At 38.6% G+C, this 15,009-nt stretch overlaps 1 protein-coding gene across 7 annotated transcripts in view; it reads right to left on the reverse strand.

The window, feature by feature from the left end:
• The window catches only part of MATR3 (matrin 3), a 33,167-nt gene extending 19,011 nt beyond the window's left edge, over nucleotides 1-14,156 (reverse strand). The window contains exons 1-2 of one of the 7 annotated variants that reach the window (XM_081306923.1): nucleotides 13,981-14,139; nucleotides 2,286-3,372 (exon numbers count right to left, since the gene is read on the reverse strand). In XM_081306923.1, the coding sequence (XP_081163049.1) occupies nucleotides 2,286-3,197 (912 nt within the window). In that variant the 5' untranslated portion in view covers nucleotides 3,198-3,372; nucleotides 13,981-14,139. Of the gene's footprint in view, nucleotides 1-2,285; nucleotides 3,373-13,749; nucleotides 13,952-13,980 lie in introns of those variants that run through there. The other 6 variants (XM_081306925.1, XM_081306924.1, XM_081306926.1 and 3 more) reach the window with 6 other exon arrangements.
• Nucleotides 14,157-15,009: the final 853 nt, after the last annotated feature.

The raw sequence follows: 15,009 nt of genomic DNA on the forward strand, positions 1-15,009 counted from the left end.
AAGTTATGCAGCAATACCAGAGAGCAGGATTAAATGCTTAAAAATTTTTCAAAATCTACTTCCACCATAGGAATTTTCTCTACCATCATTCCATGTCAGTTATAAAATCAAGGATCCACCGCTAAAGTGAGTATTTAATTTTTTTTAGTGATGCACAGAAAATATCAGATACATTTGTTTAGGCAAGTAGAAAACATTGAGAAAATCCATATTTAAACTTCATAAAATTGGTTAAAATATAAATATTGTAAATCGAACAATTAAAACAATTAAAGGCCTTTAAAATAGTTCTTAAATATATTCAATACTTTGACAGAATATCAAAACTAGATAGGACCTAAGCATTTTTTAATAGGCTAAAAAGTACCTCTTGCACTAGAGTAGGGTATCTTACTCTTGAATCCAAAGTTTCATCAAATATTTAAAAACTGTTCTTTTGTTAATTTAGATCCATTTAAATTATTAGCCTTCTTCAGGAACTAGAAAGTAGCAAAATTTGGAGAAAAATAATAATCATATACAAAAGCAAACTTTTATCTTGTAAGTCCTCTTATAGTTCCCTTTTATGTTTCCTTTTTTTGATATCCCAACAACTTTATGACTCCAGTGGCAACAATTTTTAAGTCCCTTCAGATCACTTTCATTTAAGACACTATAACTACATTCCTTGAAATACAGAGATCTTTTTTGGAGAACACTGGTCCCAAGACCATGTCCACTATTATATCTTTGTAAACAAAGCAAGAAGTAATGTAGAAAAAAAATTGGAGTCAACAAAGTTAATGCAGCTTTTCATTATATTAATTCACATCGGACCTAAACCTTGAAGTTTAGTACAGAAAACTAAAATTCCATGATATATTTAGCACATCCAACAAAACTGGAAAAAGATAACACTAAAAACACATATCAAATAAAATTTGCTGAGTTTGGGGTTCTATTTCTTAAACAAAAATAAATCTATGAACCTAAATTTAGCCTTTACATTAACTTGTTTTGGTATGCACTAACAATTAAAGACAAAAATGCTAAGATCCAAACAGGAAAGGGAGTGATTGATAATACTCTTTTAACAGCATATTAAAAACAAATTCTCTATCCATATAGTTTAAGTCTACTCAAAAATCCATACTCACTAAAAAATGCACTTCAAAGGAATAGATATATGAAAAGAAAATGAGCCTTCCAGATGTTACTGTAAAGAAAAACCCTGTAACAGTAACCATCAAATCAGTTTCATGGCAGCAACTTGAATAATCCAGTTAAGCAGAAAACTATACAGCACATCAGGAAAAATGGATGGTCACAGATTATAGATCAAGCTAGTGGGGTACTATATAATGTTGACTTTAAGTCAACTGCAATATACATTGGGGGGAAAAAAACCCAGTGAGAATGAACAACACTGAAAAAGTTCAAAGAGAAAGGACAACGTATTTAAAAGGGCATTTTTGAAAAAGTCCCCATTTTGCCAGATGTGATAATTAAAGTAAAGGAGAATTAGATTTTTTTTCCAAATGACTATACCAGAAGTCTAATAAGCCTAAGTCAGAAAAAGAATTTGCTTATGAGGAACACAGAGCAGGATACTGTAGTAGTTGATTTATTCAAGTCTCTAAAGGGACAGATGCAATATGGGATAATAAAAAGTGAGTTTTGAAGTATGTTTAAGAAAGTTGTGGAAAAGGAGAAAAAAAATGATGAAAAATTTCAGTCATAGTATGAGAGTTTGTGTTAAAGGGAAATTAAAAAAGAAGAATGAACTAATCTAAAATATGAAACATACGGAAACAAACACCAGGGCTCTACATTAACTCTTTCCCTGTAGCCACAGATAAGGAAAAAAAGAGAATTGTTCAAGAATACATCTTTACTACATACAAATCAGCAATCAAGACAGATGGAGAGCTGAAATCTAGCATCCTAAATGGCAGAGCTCATTGACTGTGAAAAAAATTCTTAATTCAACAATTCAACAAAGCAGACAAAAAACCTGCTTAAATATATGATTAAGAAGAACATATTGATGCCAAAAACCAACAAGATAATTCCAGTGGATGACAGCTTTGTGGCCAGAAGTAATCTAGGCAGATTTTATTAATGTAAAGCCCTGGTTTAAAATGCTCAAAAACAATTACCTTTCAAATAAAGTAAGTGTTCTCAAAAGTATAAAAATTCTTGATCAACTCGGGGTCATCAGACTATAGAATTAGAGTAAAAGATATAAATACAGAATAGGCACTACAATGTAAAAGAAATTAGAAGCATCTGTTGCATTAACTCACCTTATTAGAATGAACTGGCAAATCACATATAGAGCACAGATGGGGATAACCCTTCGGTAAGAGTCCATGGAAGTCTTCAATATTGCTACTTGGAGGAGCGCCCCTCTTTTTCTCAAAGAGAGATCTCTCTTGTAAGGGGCCAGGACCACGTCCCATTCTCTCATACTCACTGTCAAATTTATGATAGTTATGCGAGGTCTCACCAAAAAAGGAATCATCCCTACACCTTTCTCCATCTCTTAATCTGTCATCTTCATAATCCATTCTGTCATAATAACCAGATTCTTGAGAACGACTTCCATGGTCATAATCAAGCACTGGGTTGAGACTAGGACCACGATCATCAAAACTATCTCTTCTAAAGTGCCTTTTTTCTTCCCAATCATCCCTAGGTACTCTGTATGGTGGCTCCCGTGTAGCAGATCTGCCATCTCTACCATAACTCAATGTAGGGCCTTCTTCAGTTCTCCTCCTTTTAAGCTGCAGAAGGATTTGGGGCAAATTCTCAGGAGTAATCTTGTCCTCTGGATAACGACTCAGTTCATCTAAGTCTCTAGCAGACAGACCAAAGCTGGCCAAAATGTTACTGGCCTGGTCTGCATCTCCACGGTGTTGAGAAGACAAAGGGAGTGGACCTCTACTTCCAATGTTAAATATAGACTGCAAATTATGGGAAGAAGTACTAGCAGAAGACAGTGCACTATGAGCTCCTTGTTGATTCAATGAAGAACTCATTCCAAGATTCATTAAACTAGCAAGGCGTGCAGTACCCTGGTTCATCCTTCCAAGAGATGCTGGCATACTTAAAGACTGGGTAGCAGCAGCAAGAAGGCCTATTCCTGCTGCAGACAGGTCACGCCCATGACCCTGTGAGTCCCTACCGAGAGATGACTGCTGGAATGACTTGGACATTGTAGAACTATCTCTTGTCTATTTTATAGATCGAAAAAAAAATTTTTAAAGATGGCCAAAAAGAAAGCTCAAACTAGAAAGCTAGGTTAACTTTGCTTCAAAAAATGGTAACGCCAAGAAAAAGGATCAATAAGGACTGTAGAATCTTCTTCAAGCTGAGAACCAGCAGACAACTCTGTAGAAAAATAAGCAATTTTAGTCATAAATCCCTTTAAGTAGATGCCGTTTTTTTTAAGAAAAAAAAAACTTACGCATCATGTTGATTAAAAAAAACATTTAAGATCTCAAACTTACAAGGAATTTATTACATATCTTAAACAGATTCCAGATGTATGCAGAGCCTGCATATAGATACTTAAAAAGTAGTTTTTCATGCTAAAATTTAACTATTAAAAGGGAATTTCATACTGAGTTTAAAAACATTTAAACTGAAGGGCTAGATGTCTGAACACATCAAAATTTCAGTCAAAACATAGATGGGTTTCTTCTTTTAGAAGAATAAAAACGCACCCTATAGTATGATGTTTAAGTTTCAGAAGACTTTTAAAAATAAAAATAAAAATTAAAAAATCAAGTTCAGCAAGTCAGAGATGAATCAGTTGTATTCTGCTTTGGAAAACGAGATCTATTATCTCTATCAGAAAGAAACAAGTAAAATAACAAGTAAATGAAGCTTAAAGGTCAAGTACCTAATATAAGATCTAAGACCAAACAATAGTTGAGACCTTCATGCAACAAAATCAATTTGAGGTGAAGACAGATGTGAAAAAGAACAATAAGTAATTTCCTACAGTTTTAAGGATTTCTGCACAAACTTGAGCCATACAACGAATTGCCTTCTCACTGACCATCCTAGATCAGGCAATGCTTACTTCATATCTACTCTTATAAGGTAAGGAGAGCCAACTCTGGTCAATGTAGATATGAGACCTCCCAAGAAAAAACCCAGGTATAGGAAACAGGCGATTTAAAGAAGGAAAACACCCCAAGTTAGCATCCATCAGTACTAATTTAATGCTCAGGGATACTGCACCTCTAGAGCTCAAAACAGGTAAAAATGAAAATGAAACCTTGGTTACACAGATTTTTGCAAACTTTTCACAAGAACAATCCAATCACCTGAAACACTTTAATTGTGATTATGGTCCGCCAAGATGCATTTCTAGATGAAACCGTTTTCATTTTCTTTCTTAAATCATTACGTGTCTCAAAAATTGTCACATAAGAATATGCAAAACATTTACATGATTCTCATTAAATATTAGTTAAAAAGATGTACATAATAAATGTCTGAAGGGAAAACAGTTTTATAATCACAACCACATACATAGGTAAATCTGATGCTACTTACTACAGAATTTTATTTCAAGGCATTGCTTATTAAAATTTTATGTCTGATCACCCACACACCTAAGCACTTGTAGTTCAATATGCTAAACTTTACTACAGAAAAAACTAACAATATCAAATAACAGTTATATATCTAGTATGGAACCAACTTCAAAGACAGATTGAAGCAAGGATAAACTGTACAAATACAGTGGCAGAGTTAGTATAAAAAAAGATTTAGATTAGATTTTTTTAAGTAGATGTAATAAATTAAAATGATAGAAATGCTGTCAAAGGTGGCTGGAGTTCCAGATGTTTTTGCAAACCAAGAAAGGTGAATCTGAGAAAAGACAAAGAAACTAGTTCTACATGAGATCCACTATGTAAAGTCCTTGAGTTTTAAGACAAAATTAGTAAAGACAAGAGTAAGTAAACTTTGGATGAAAGTTTAATATCTTAAAAATGACATAGAATGCAGCTTAAATTCTATGTATATTGGTATTGATAAAACTAAGTCTTCATGGATACTTTTTTTTTTTTTTTTTAAATCAATGCCTTTAGGGGGCTGGGGATGTAGCTCAGTTGGTAGAGCAGTTGTCTACCATGTATGAAGCCTGGGTTCAACAAAAACAAGTTGAACCAACAAAAACAAACAAATTGGGTGTGGTAGCCCATGGCTATAAGCCCAGAAACTCAGAAGGCTGAGGCCTTAACCAACTCAAAGACCAACCTAACCAAATCAAAAAATAAAAGGCATGGGGATGTTCCTCAGTGGTTAAACACCCCTGGGTTTGATCCTAGGTACAAAACAATAAGAAAATAAAAATATAAAAAAATTAAAAACCACTTAGAGATATCTTCAATGTTTTAAGTATCAGAAGTATTAATATAGCTCTGACTTTCATATTATAGACAAACAAATTAACTACTGAAAAAACAAGTCTTTGCAAAGAGCTCTTCCCTTAATTGAGCTACATCCTCATCCCTTTTTATTTTTTGAGGCAGGGTTCCACTAAGTTGCTGAGACTGGCCTCAAAACTTGCAATTGCGATCCTCCTGCCTCAGCCTCCCAAGTCAATGGGATCACAGGTGTATACCACACCTGACTGTGTAAAAAAAAATTTAATGACATTATTTTATGAAAAATATGTTGTTAAATTACAGACATATCAATTACACTTTTAGCATCTTAATACTAAAATAGTGGATCTATATATGGATAAAGATGACAATACAAAACAGATGTCAGGAAAAAAGGGAGCAAGACAATGTAAATCCCATGACACTATAATTCCATGAGGACAAACTTAATATCTTAAAGATAAACTGAATTTCAATCTAAAACACAACTCCATAAAGAACATTATAGAGTAATATCAATGAAGAGAATTTAAGTTGAACTTTTTATTCCAACAAATACTCAAAAATGTTTTTATTAGGGTTCTGGGGTTGTAGCTCAGTGGTAGAGCACTTTGCCTAGCATGTGTGAGGCATTGGGTTCGATTCTCAGCACCACATATAAATAAAGGTCCACTGACAACCAAAAAGATATTTTAAAAAATATTTTCATTAGGGGGCTGGGGTTGTGGCTCAGTGGTAGAGTGCATGCCTCGCACATATGCGGCCCTGGGTTCGATCCTCAGCACCACATACGTATAAATAAAATGAAGGAATTGGGGCCAACTACAACTAAAAAATATTTTTTAAAAATGTTTTTACTGGGGGGGGGGGGACCAACAAGATAAACCAGACATTGTAGCACTGCTTACAAAGCATTCATCAAAGCAGTTTTTCAAGTATCTTTTTTGGGGGAAGTGGGGAGAGGGATTGGGAATTAAGCCCAGGAGCACTTAACCACTGAGCTATATCCTAGCTTTTTTTTTTTTTTTTAACTGAGTCAGGGTCTTGCCGAGTTGCTGGGGGCTGGCTTTGAGTTTCCAGTCCTCCTGCCTCAGCCTCCCAAGTCACTGGGATCACAGGCATGCATGGCGTCTTTGATCAATGTTGAACATAAAGATGTATAAGCTATTTTTACATGGAACCTGCTGGCCATGGGTAGTCAGCACAACCTCAAGACATTTACTGAAAAACTAGGGACTGAGTTCAGGGATGTGTTATCAATGAGCTACATCTTCAATTCTATTTATTTACTTAGAGACAGGGTCTTGCCAAGTTATGGAGGGTGGCCTTGAACTTGCTATCTTCCTACCTCAGCCTCTCTAGTCCCTGGGATTACAGGTATGCTACCGTGCTTGCCTTTTCCCTCTAATTACCAGAATTGTCTTTTCATAAATTACACTAAGTTCTAAATGCCCTCCAATGTAGAACCTTTCACGTTCAAAAAAGGAATGCACCACGAGGCAGTGGCGCCCGCCTATAATCCCAGCAGGTCAGGAGGCTCAGAAAGGAGAATCACAAGTTCACCAGCCTCAGCAACAGTGAGGCACCAAGTACTTGACTCCATGAGACCCTGTCTCTAAATAAAATACAAAACAAGGCTGGGCTGGGGATGTGGCTCAGTGGAGAAGTGCCCCTTAGTTAAATCCTCAGTACCAAAAAAAGGAGGGGGGGCACCCTACCCCCCCCAAAAAAAACAGGGTGGGGAAGCCCCAAACAGCAACCAACATTACTTATATAACTTTATTTTGTAAATGCAGTTTGCTGGCTGTGGGGTGAAGTAAATACTTGCCCAGTATACATGAGGCCCCGGATTTGATCTCCAGCACGGCCAAAAAAAAAAAAAAAAAAAAAAAAGCAGTCTACTACTACATGGTATTCAAATTCTTAGCAAATGGGCTTATGGACAACTCCAAAGAATTAACCTGAAATTTTAGTCTATTTCATGATACACTTCACCATTATCCTAAAAATGTAAGCTTCACAAATTCAAATCTGAACAAACACCATTCTTATGTATGCTAAAGAAATGTTTCAGTTAATATTTTTACCACTCCTATTCCATGAGTTGATATTGTTTATTGAATTTATTTTCTTCTTTAATTAAAAATATAATACTAGGAGTTGGGACTACAGTTCAGTGGTAGAGCGCTTGCCATTTTATAATTTCTAGCCCCACTTTGAAATTTTACACTCTCTGATGGGCATGGGAACACACATCTGTAATCCCAACCACTTGGGAGACTGAAGCAGAAAGATCACAAGCTTGAGGCCAGTTTCAGCAATTTAGTGAAACCCTGACCCAAAATAAAAACAGGGCTGGGGATGTTGTCCAGTGGCAAAGTGTCCTTGGGTCCAATTCCCAGTATCAATAAATTATCACTCAGAATGTGTCTGGCACTGTGGTGACCATCTATTTTTTTTGCAATTTGGTCTTTTACAAAGAGACATAAGGCAAAATTTATATTTATTTAGTTTTAGTTGAGAAACTTTAGAGGTAAAAGGATCGACCCAGGAACGTATGAATAGTCACAATTTTTCTCTTCTACTAAACTCTCTATTTCACATATCAACCTTTTAAATTTGTTGTGGGTAGCAGTGAGGATTACAGGGCCTTGGGCATGCAGATTAGCACTGAACCAATTGAGCTACATCCCCAGCCCTTTTAACACACACACACACACACACACACACACACACACACACGTATATCTTTTTATTTAGATGTAGCTGTACACAATAACTTTATTTATTTATTTATTCTTTAATGTGGTGCTAAGGATCCAACCCAGGGCCTCCCACATGCTAGGTGCTGAGTCACAATCCCAGCCCCATCCCCAGCCCCTTTTAATTTTTACTTTGAGACAAGATCTCCCTAACTTGCTGAGGCTAGCTTTGAATTTGAGATCCTCCTGCCTCAATGTCCCAAACCGCTGGGATTACAGGAATGTTCCACCATGCTCAGTTTCTTTTCTTTTTTTCCCGGGGATTGAACTCAGGGACACTGCACCAGAGCCACATCCCCAGCCCTATTCTGTATCTTATTTAGAATACAGTGAGATACTCAGTGTCTCACTGAGTTGCTTAGAGCTTCGCTAAATTGCTGAGGCTGGCTTTGAACTTGCAATCCTCCTTTCTCAGCCTCCAGAGCTGCTGGGATTACAGGAATGGTGCTACAGCACCTGGCTCTCATTTGCTTTTCACACATGTTAAACCTACACTTTCACTGCAAGAGTTACCATTAAGCAAGCACATATAACAAGAACAAATAATAATGAATTCTTCAGATGATGGATTCCTAAAGTGTTTCTTTTTAAAAGATAATTATAGATGGACACAATACCTTTACTTTGTTTTTTTTATATGATGCTGAGGATTGAACCCAATGCCTCATGCATGCTAGGCAAGTGCTCTTCCATGGAGCCACAAACCCAGCCCCCTAAGCTGTTTCAAAATACAGACACAGTAAAGTACTAAAACTGGTACCAAGGGCTGGGGGTATGGCAAAGTGTTAGAGTGCTTGCCTAGAAGTGTGAGCCTCTGGGTTTGATGCCCAACCACACCAAAATTAAAAACTAAATAAAATAAAACTTGTTCTATACCGTTTCACAGAATATGTTGAGTTTTTCCCCCTTTCCTTTGTGAAGCTGGGGATCAAAACGGGGGTATCGGAGCAGCTATCGGAGCTGCTCTTTTAAATGAGCTACACTCACAGCCTTTCAAAAAATTTATTTGATTGATAATGTTCTTTCTGAGCTACTTTTTAAAAAATATTTATTTTTTAGGTGTAGATGGACACAACACAAAACCTTTATTTTTATATAGTGCTGAGGATCGAACCCCTAGGCGAGGAGGGCTCTACTGCTGAGCCACAATCCCAGCCCCATACTTCCTTTTTTTTAATTTAAAAAAAAAATTTCAGTTGTAGATGACACAATACCTTTATTTTATTTGTTTTTATGTGGTGACGGGGATCAAACCCAGTGCCTCACTCATGCTAGGCAAGCATTGTACCACTGAGCCACAACCCCAGTCCCTCTAAGATACTTCTTGAGTTAGGTGTCCAAATACTTGACTTTTAATTTTTCATATATGGTATAGATTCCTTTCTTACTGTACCAAAGAGGGGGCGGGGTGACTAATGTACTCATAAGTAGGAAAAAAACACAGATTAATTTGAAAAGTTATGAGTCCCTACATAATGATACTTCAAATCAAAGACCCTATTTAAACCCTAGCATCAACTAGATGACTACATTCTTCTATATCTGCTACATATTACTGCAGCCCACTAAGACACCTAGCACAGGTATTTTTTTTCCCCCCTCTTTGCTCTTATCCAACAATAGTAGCTAGAAAGAACTACCTCCCCCCATAAGTACACTGTTTTCCTGTTAGCCTGTTACTGCTTGAAAATGCTACCAATAGCCTCAGTTTAGTAGAACTGTAGAGAATACCAAATAGGCCATTTAAAAAAGCTTGTCAAAAGAAAAAAATATATTTTATAACCATCTTTTAACTTTGAAATGGCTTCAAAAACTTTTGATAGTCTTAAAGGTGTTGTTTTGTTTAAGTTATAAACAGTCTTGAGCCTTATCTATACTGAGGACATTAGGGCTTGGCATGCAAATAAAAACTACCGAAGCTACATTACATCACAGGCACTCTGCACTCCAGTCATAGATCTGCTACAATAATAAACCACACTCAGCCCAAGACAGTATAGCACTTTATCATATAAAGTCTAGGTTTACAATAGAAATGAACTGAATAAATTAAAACCCAAGGTTATACTCAATTTTTAGAATCATGTTTAAAAACTCCTTAAAGGCAATATATCTAAAATTTTATCAATCCACAGGCTTGTTCTCTCTGTATTACTTTTAATTAGTCACTAAAATTTTCTACATATAAACTATTTCACCAAGAATTTTAGAACCCTTGACCATAATGTTCCAATGAGGAAGGCTTACTACATACCCAAGAATAATCAACTGCAGCACTTTATTTCCTACAGTGTTAGTCTTGGAATAATTAAAAAGTATGTATGTTAAAAAATATATACACACACACACATAAAAAAAATAAAACTACACACCACCCAACAAACCTAGTACAGTCTATCCCGGATGTTAAGCCAGCCACCCATTTTTGAACCTAGACAGTTTTACGTAATTCTAACTATAGATGGCATTAAGAACAAAGAAAAAAATATTCTTAGCTAACAAAACCTAAGAAACCATTATTCAATTTTTAAAATATTTATTTTTTAGTTGTACATAATACCTTTATTTTGTTTATTTGTTTTTATGTGGTGCATGCTGAGGATCAAACCCAGGGGCTCAGATGTGCTGGGTGAGCACTCTACTGCTGAGCCACAACCCCAGCCCCCATTATTCAATTTTTGATCTTAACACAACAAGTACTAGTTTTTATGCTCCGATCTTTAGGCTTCAACAAGGTAGTTCACTTTTTTTTTTTTAATGGATACAATACCTTCATATTGTTTTTATTTTTATGTGGTGCCAGAAATCAAACCCAATGCCTCCTGTGTGCTAGGCAAGAGCTCTGCCACTGAGGCACAGCCAGGGCCTGCTAGTTCACTTTTAAAATTTCAGAAAATGCTAAATAAAAAACAGATTTTGATCTGTTAAGCACTACTAGCATTTATAAAAAAATAAAATAAAATCCCTATTTTTTCTCATTATAAAGTAAATGTAGTTTCTTGGGAGATTTCAGAAAAACACCAGGAAGGAAATACAAGTCACCTGTAATATGAACATACAGGGGTAACATTTATGGGTGTATCTCTATTTTTTATGTTTTTTTTTTTTAAACACATTCTTAAAAATCAAAATAAGGCAGGAACAGTGGCACAAATCTGTAATCCCAGCTACTTGGGAGGCTAAAACAAGAGGATCACAAGTTGGAGCTCAATTTAGGGAGACCCTGTCTTAAAATAAAAAGGAGAGGCTGGGGTTGTGGCTCAGAGATAGAGTGCTCCCCTGGCACATGCAAGGCCCTGGGTTCAATCCTCAGCACCACATATAAATAAGTAAAATAAAGATATTGTGTCCAACTGCAACTAAAAAATAAAAAATAAATAAAAATTTTAAAAAGGATAAGATTATAGCCCAATAGTAGAGGGCTTGCCTAGCCTGCATGAGGCCCCAGGTTTACATCCCCAGTACCACCAAAACAATATATAAACATATATCTAAATAATCAAATTTGAAACCAGTAGTTTTATGATTTCCTTTCCAGTTAAAAGTGTATATATAGCATCATCATTTTCTCATTTCTCTCCTCTTAAAACACTGTTTTAAGTGGCTCTATAGGATTCCATTTCCACAAAAAAATTAGCAGATCCCTCAAAGCTGAATCTTTTAGATTTTAAGTAGCAACTTATTTTTAACTTTCCCTTCCTTCCTTGGGATGGAAGCCAGGGCCCTCCCCTCTGCTAGGCAAGCACTCATCGCTAAGCTACATCTCCAGCCTAAATCTTGCAGACTTTTAGCATGTTTAATAACTACATTAACACTTATGAACACCAATCTTTGACACACTGTTTCCTTAGGATAAATTCCTGTGTACAGCTTTTCTATTTTAAGCCTATTTATTAAATCCCCTGAATTAAGGGCCAAAGGCTTGTAGTCCACACTGACAGCACTTGCACAGATAAACTATAAAACCTCTAGAATTCAATCTTCTCTTCTACTAAATTAGGGATTTGAACTATGATACTTTTCTGGTGAATCTTTTCCAACTCTCCTCCCCCCAAATACAACACTGGGAATTGAACTCAGGAAGAAACACATGCTAGGCAAATGCTCTATCACTACTGGGTTATGTCTCTTATGTTCTTTCTGATACAGGGTCTCCCTAAATTGCACAGCCTTGCCTCGAACTCGCGATCCTCCTGCCTCAGCCTTCCGGAGTAGCCAAGATTATAGACGTGCGCCATCGCGCCCGGCTCTTTTTCAAATCTTATATAACCAAACAGAAGAAATTTTCATGTAGTATTTCGATGGCCTTTAATTTCGAGCATGCAAAAACATTCCATTTAAGAGCAAAAATCAACGTCAGATCTTTTTTGGAACAACGACAACAACAACAAAAAATGCCTCCACCACTCTTCTTGATATCCAAATACCAAAATTATGTCGATAGACTGCGTAGATAGTCTACTAACGAGCCGTTAGTAAAATAATAAGCTTTTAAAGGGAAATTTTATTTTGGTATAAATATGGAAACAGCCTAAAGTATCTTTGTCCTCATAAGATATGCTTAATTACTTACTTTAAAACCTTTACCAAAGCTTTAATACACAAAACAAAAATTCCATGAATATTACCTACGAAACCAATGACTCACATTATTCCAGCACACAAGACTAGAAATTTCAGAACCATCTCCATAACCGTTCTGGAAATATCTGGCTGAAAAACTGTAACTGATCCAATAGGAATATTCCACAGAAGAGGCCGTTCCACAAGACAGAATCACAGGGCAGTGTAAACACCTAAGGCATATTCATCTACGACAAATGTAGAACACAGAACACGGCACAGCGCTAGCAATGGAAAGAACAACAATGCGGCGTCTACACCACGGTACTCCAAACCCTTTGTCTGGAAACCGGAAGGTCCCACAACACGCCATCCTCTCCAGAGGAACCTGGTCTAACAGTATTTTAATTAAAAGGGATGTGAGGTGACTGACTAAATAAGAGCAAATCGGCTGCCTCGCAGGGTACTGCAGAAGGCTTTATGCACGACGCAATACGAAAAACAAGCGTTAACGTTTCATTTTTCGGCCATTTTTACGCGATGGGGTGGGGGGTGGGGAGGAATTGTTCTAGATGTCTGGCTAAAATCGCGCGCGTGTGTGGGCGGGGGACAAGGGAGTTTTAGGGGACGCTAAGCAGCGATGCGCGAGGAACGGCGCGACACCGGGAAAATTAAGAAACGCTTAAAACAGCTAAGCCTTTCACAGTCTACGAAATCCTCCATTTTGGGACACATTTACAGAGAAAAAAAAAGGCAAACACATCATTTGGGGCTGGCGCTACCCAAGGACTTTGCTATCTTAACTCTACTCCCCAAACGGCAGGCCCCCAATGGACAGTCGGTCCCTCAGGCCTTGAACGCTCCTCCCTCATCATCAGCGCGGCGGCCCGCGTGTAACGGGCTAGTCGTCCCGCCCCCGCCCACAGACAAACGAGGACGCGGAAAGCTCGGCCGAACAGCAGACCTCGGGACCCCCGACTCTCCCGCTGCACCCCAAAACCCTAGCTGAACGCGTGTCTGTCTCTGGGACCGCTCACCTCCGACGCCCGAGGAGACTGGTTGCGCCGCCACTGCGCTCCTAACATGGCGGCCGCCGATCAGGCGGCTCACATACGCAGCGCGGAGGGAGGCAGAGCCGGCGAGCGGGAGCGAGCAAGAAAGGCGCGCCGCCGGTTCCCCACGGCCCTAGTCGCCGTCGCTGCCCCCTCCCGGCGGACGCGAAGAGCCCCGGGCCACCCCACCCCGACTCTTACCCGCTTCACGCCTACCTTAGGGAAAGGGAGAGGGAAAAGGAGAGGTACCTCTCTCCCAGCGAGCGGGACGCGGAGGCTCCCACAATCCCCCGCAGCAACGGCGCTGGTAAGAGGTGGCGGCAGCGGCAGCAGCCCAAGAACTAACCCACTCTCGCGAGAGAGCTCGTTCCCACCGCCTCGGGTCCCGATTCGGCGCGCGCTAAGCCCCTCCCCCTTTCCGGCGCGCGCGTACCGCTCGCGCCTACAGCTGCGGTCGTTGTTTCTTAATCCCCGAGTCCAACTGTCCCTGTTCAGCTGAGGCGGGAAATGGAGGAAAAACTACGGTTTACGAGTTCGAGTCCCATTATCAAAAAAAATTCTTTTTAAAATCCAATCCATAAATAGCACAGTGTAGAACTTAAGTAGAGGGCTGGGTTAGCACGTGCGAGGCAATGTGTTAGATCCTCAATACCACATAAAAAGGTATTGTGTCTATCTACAACTAAAAAAATATTAAAAAGTAGGGTATCCGTTAGTAACCATTCGCAGGAGTCCCTATCTTAAACCTATCTTCGCTCTTCCAATTACCTGGCGAAGAATGGAGGGAAACGCCAGAAAATGGCACCACAGAGGAGAACTGGAACCCAGACCTACAATTTGCTTTTTTTTTTGGTAGGGGGTGGATACCGGGGACCGAACTCTGAGTCACATCCCCAGCCCTATAGCGCCTTGCCTTTACAAATGCTGGCTTTGAACTCGGAGATCCTCCTGTCTCAGCCTCCCAAGCCTTTGGATTACACGTGCGCCCCCGCTCACGGAAATTTGGTTTTTAACCTCAACAAATAACCACGCCAAAAGGTCACTGGGTGGGAGACGAGCCCTTTCTCCCAAAGACCGCCATCGCCATTTGGGGAACTTGATTGAATGCCAAACAGCGTTGGGGCTGAGATCCTGGTTCCAAATCCCTGCCTAAGATTTGAGATCTGGTTCTCAGAATCTAAGGATACCTGATCTGGTTGCCCTTCTCCCTAACCCTTCTCACAGAACTCTCACAGCAGTGAATTT

Source organism: Spermophilus citellus (assembly GCF_964194105.1).
Source record: "Spermophilus citellus genome assembly, chromosome: 1".
Lineage (NCBI taxonomy): Eukaryota > Metazoa > Chordata > Mammalia > Rodentia > Sciuridae > Spermophilus > Spermophilus citellus.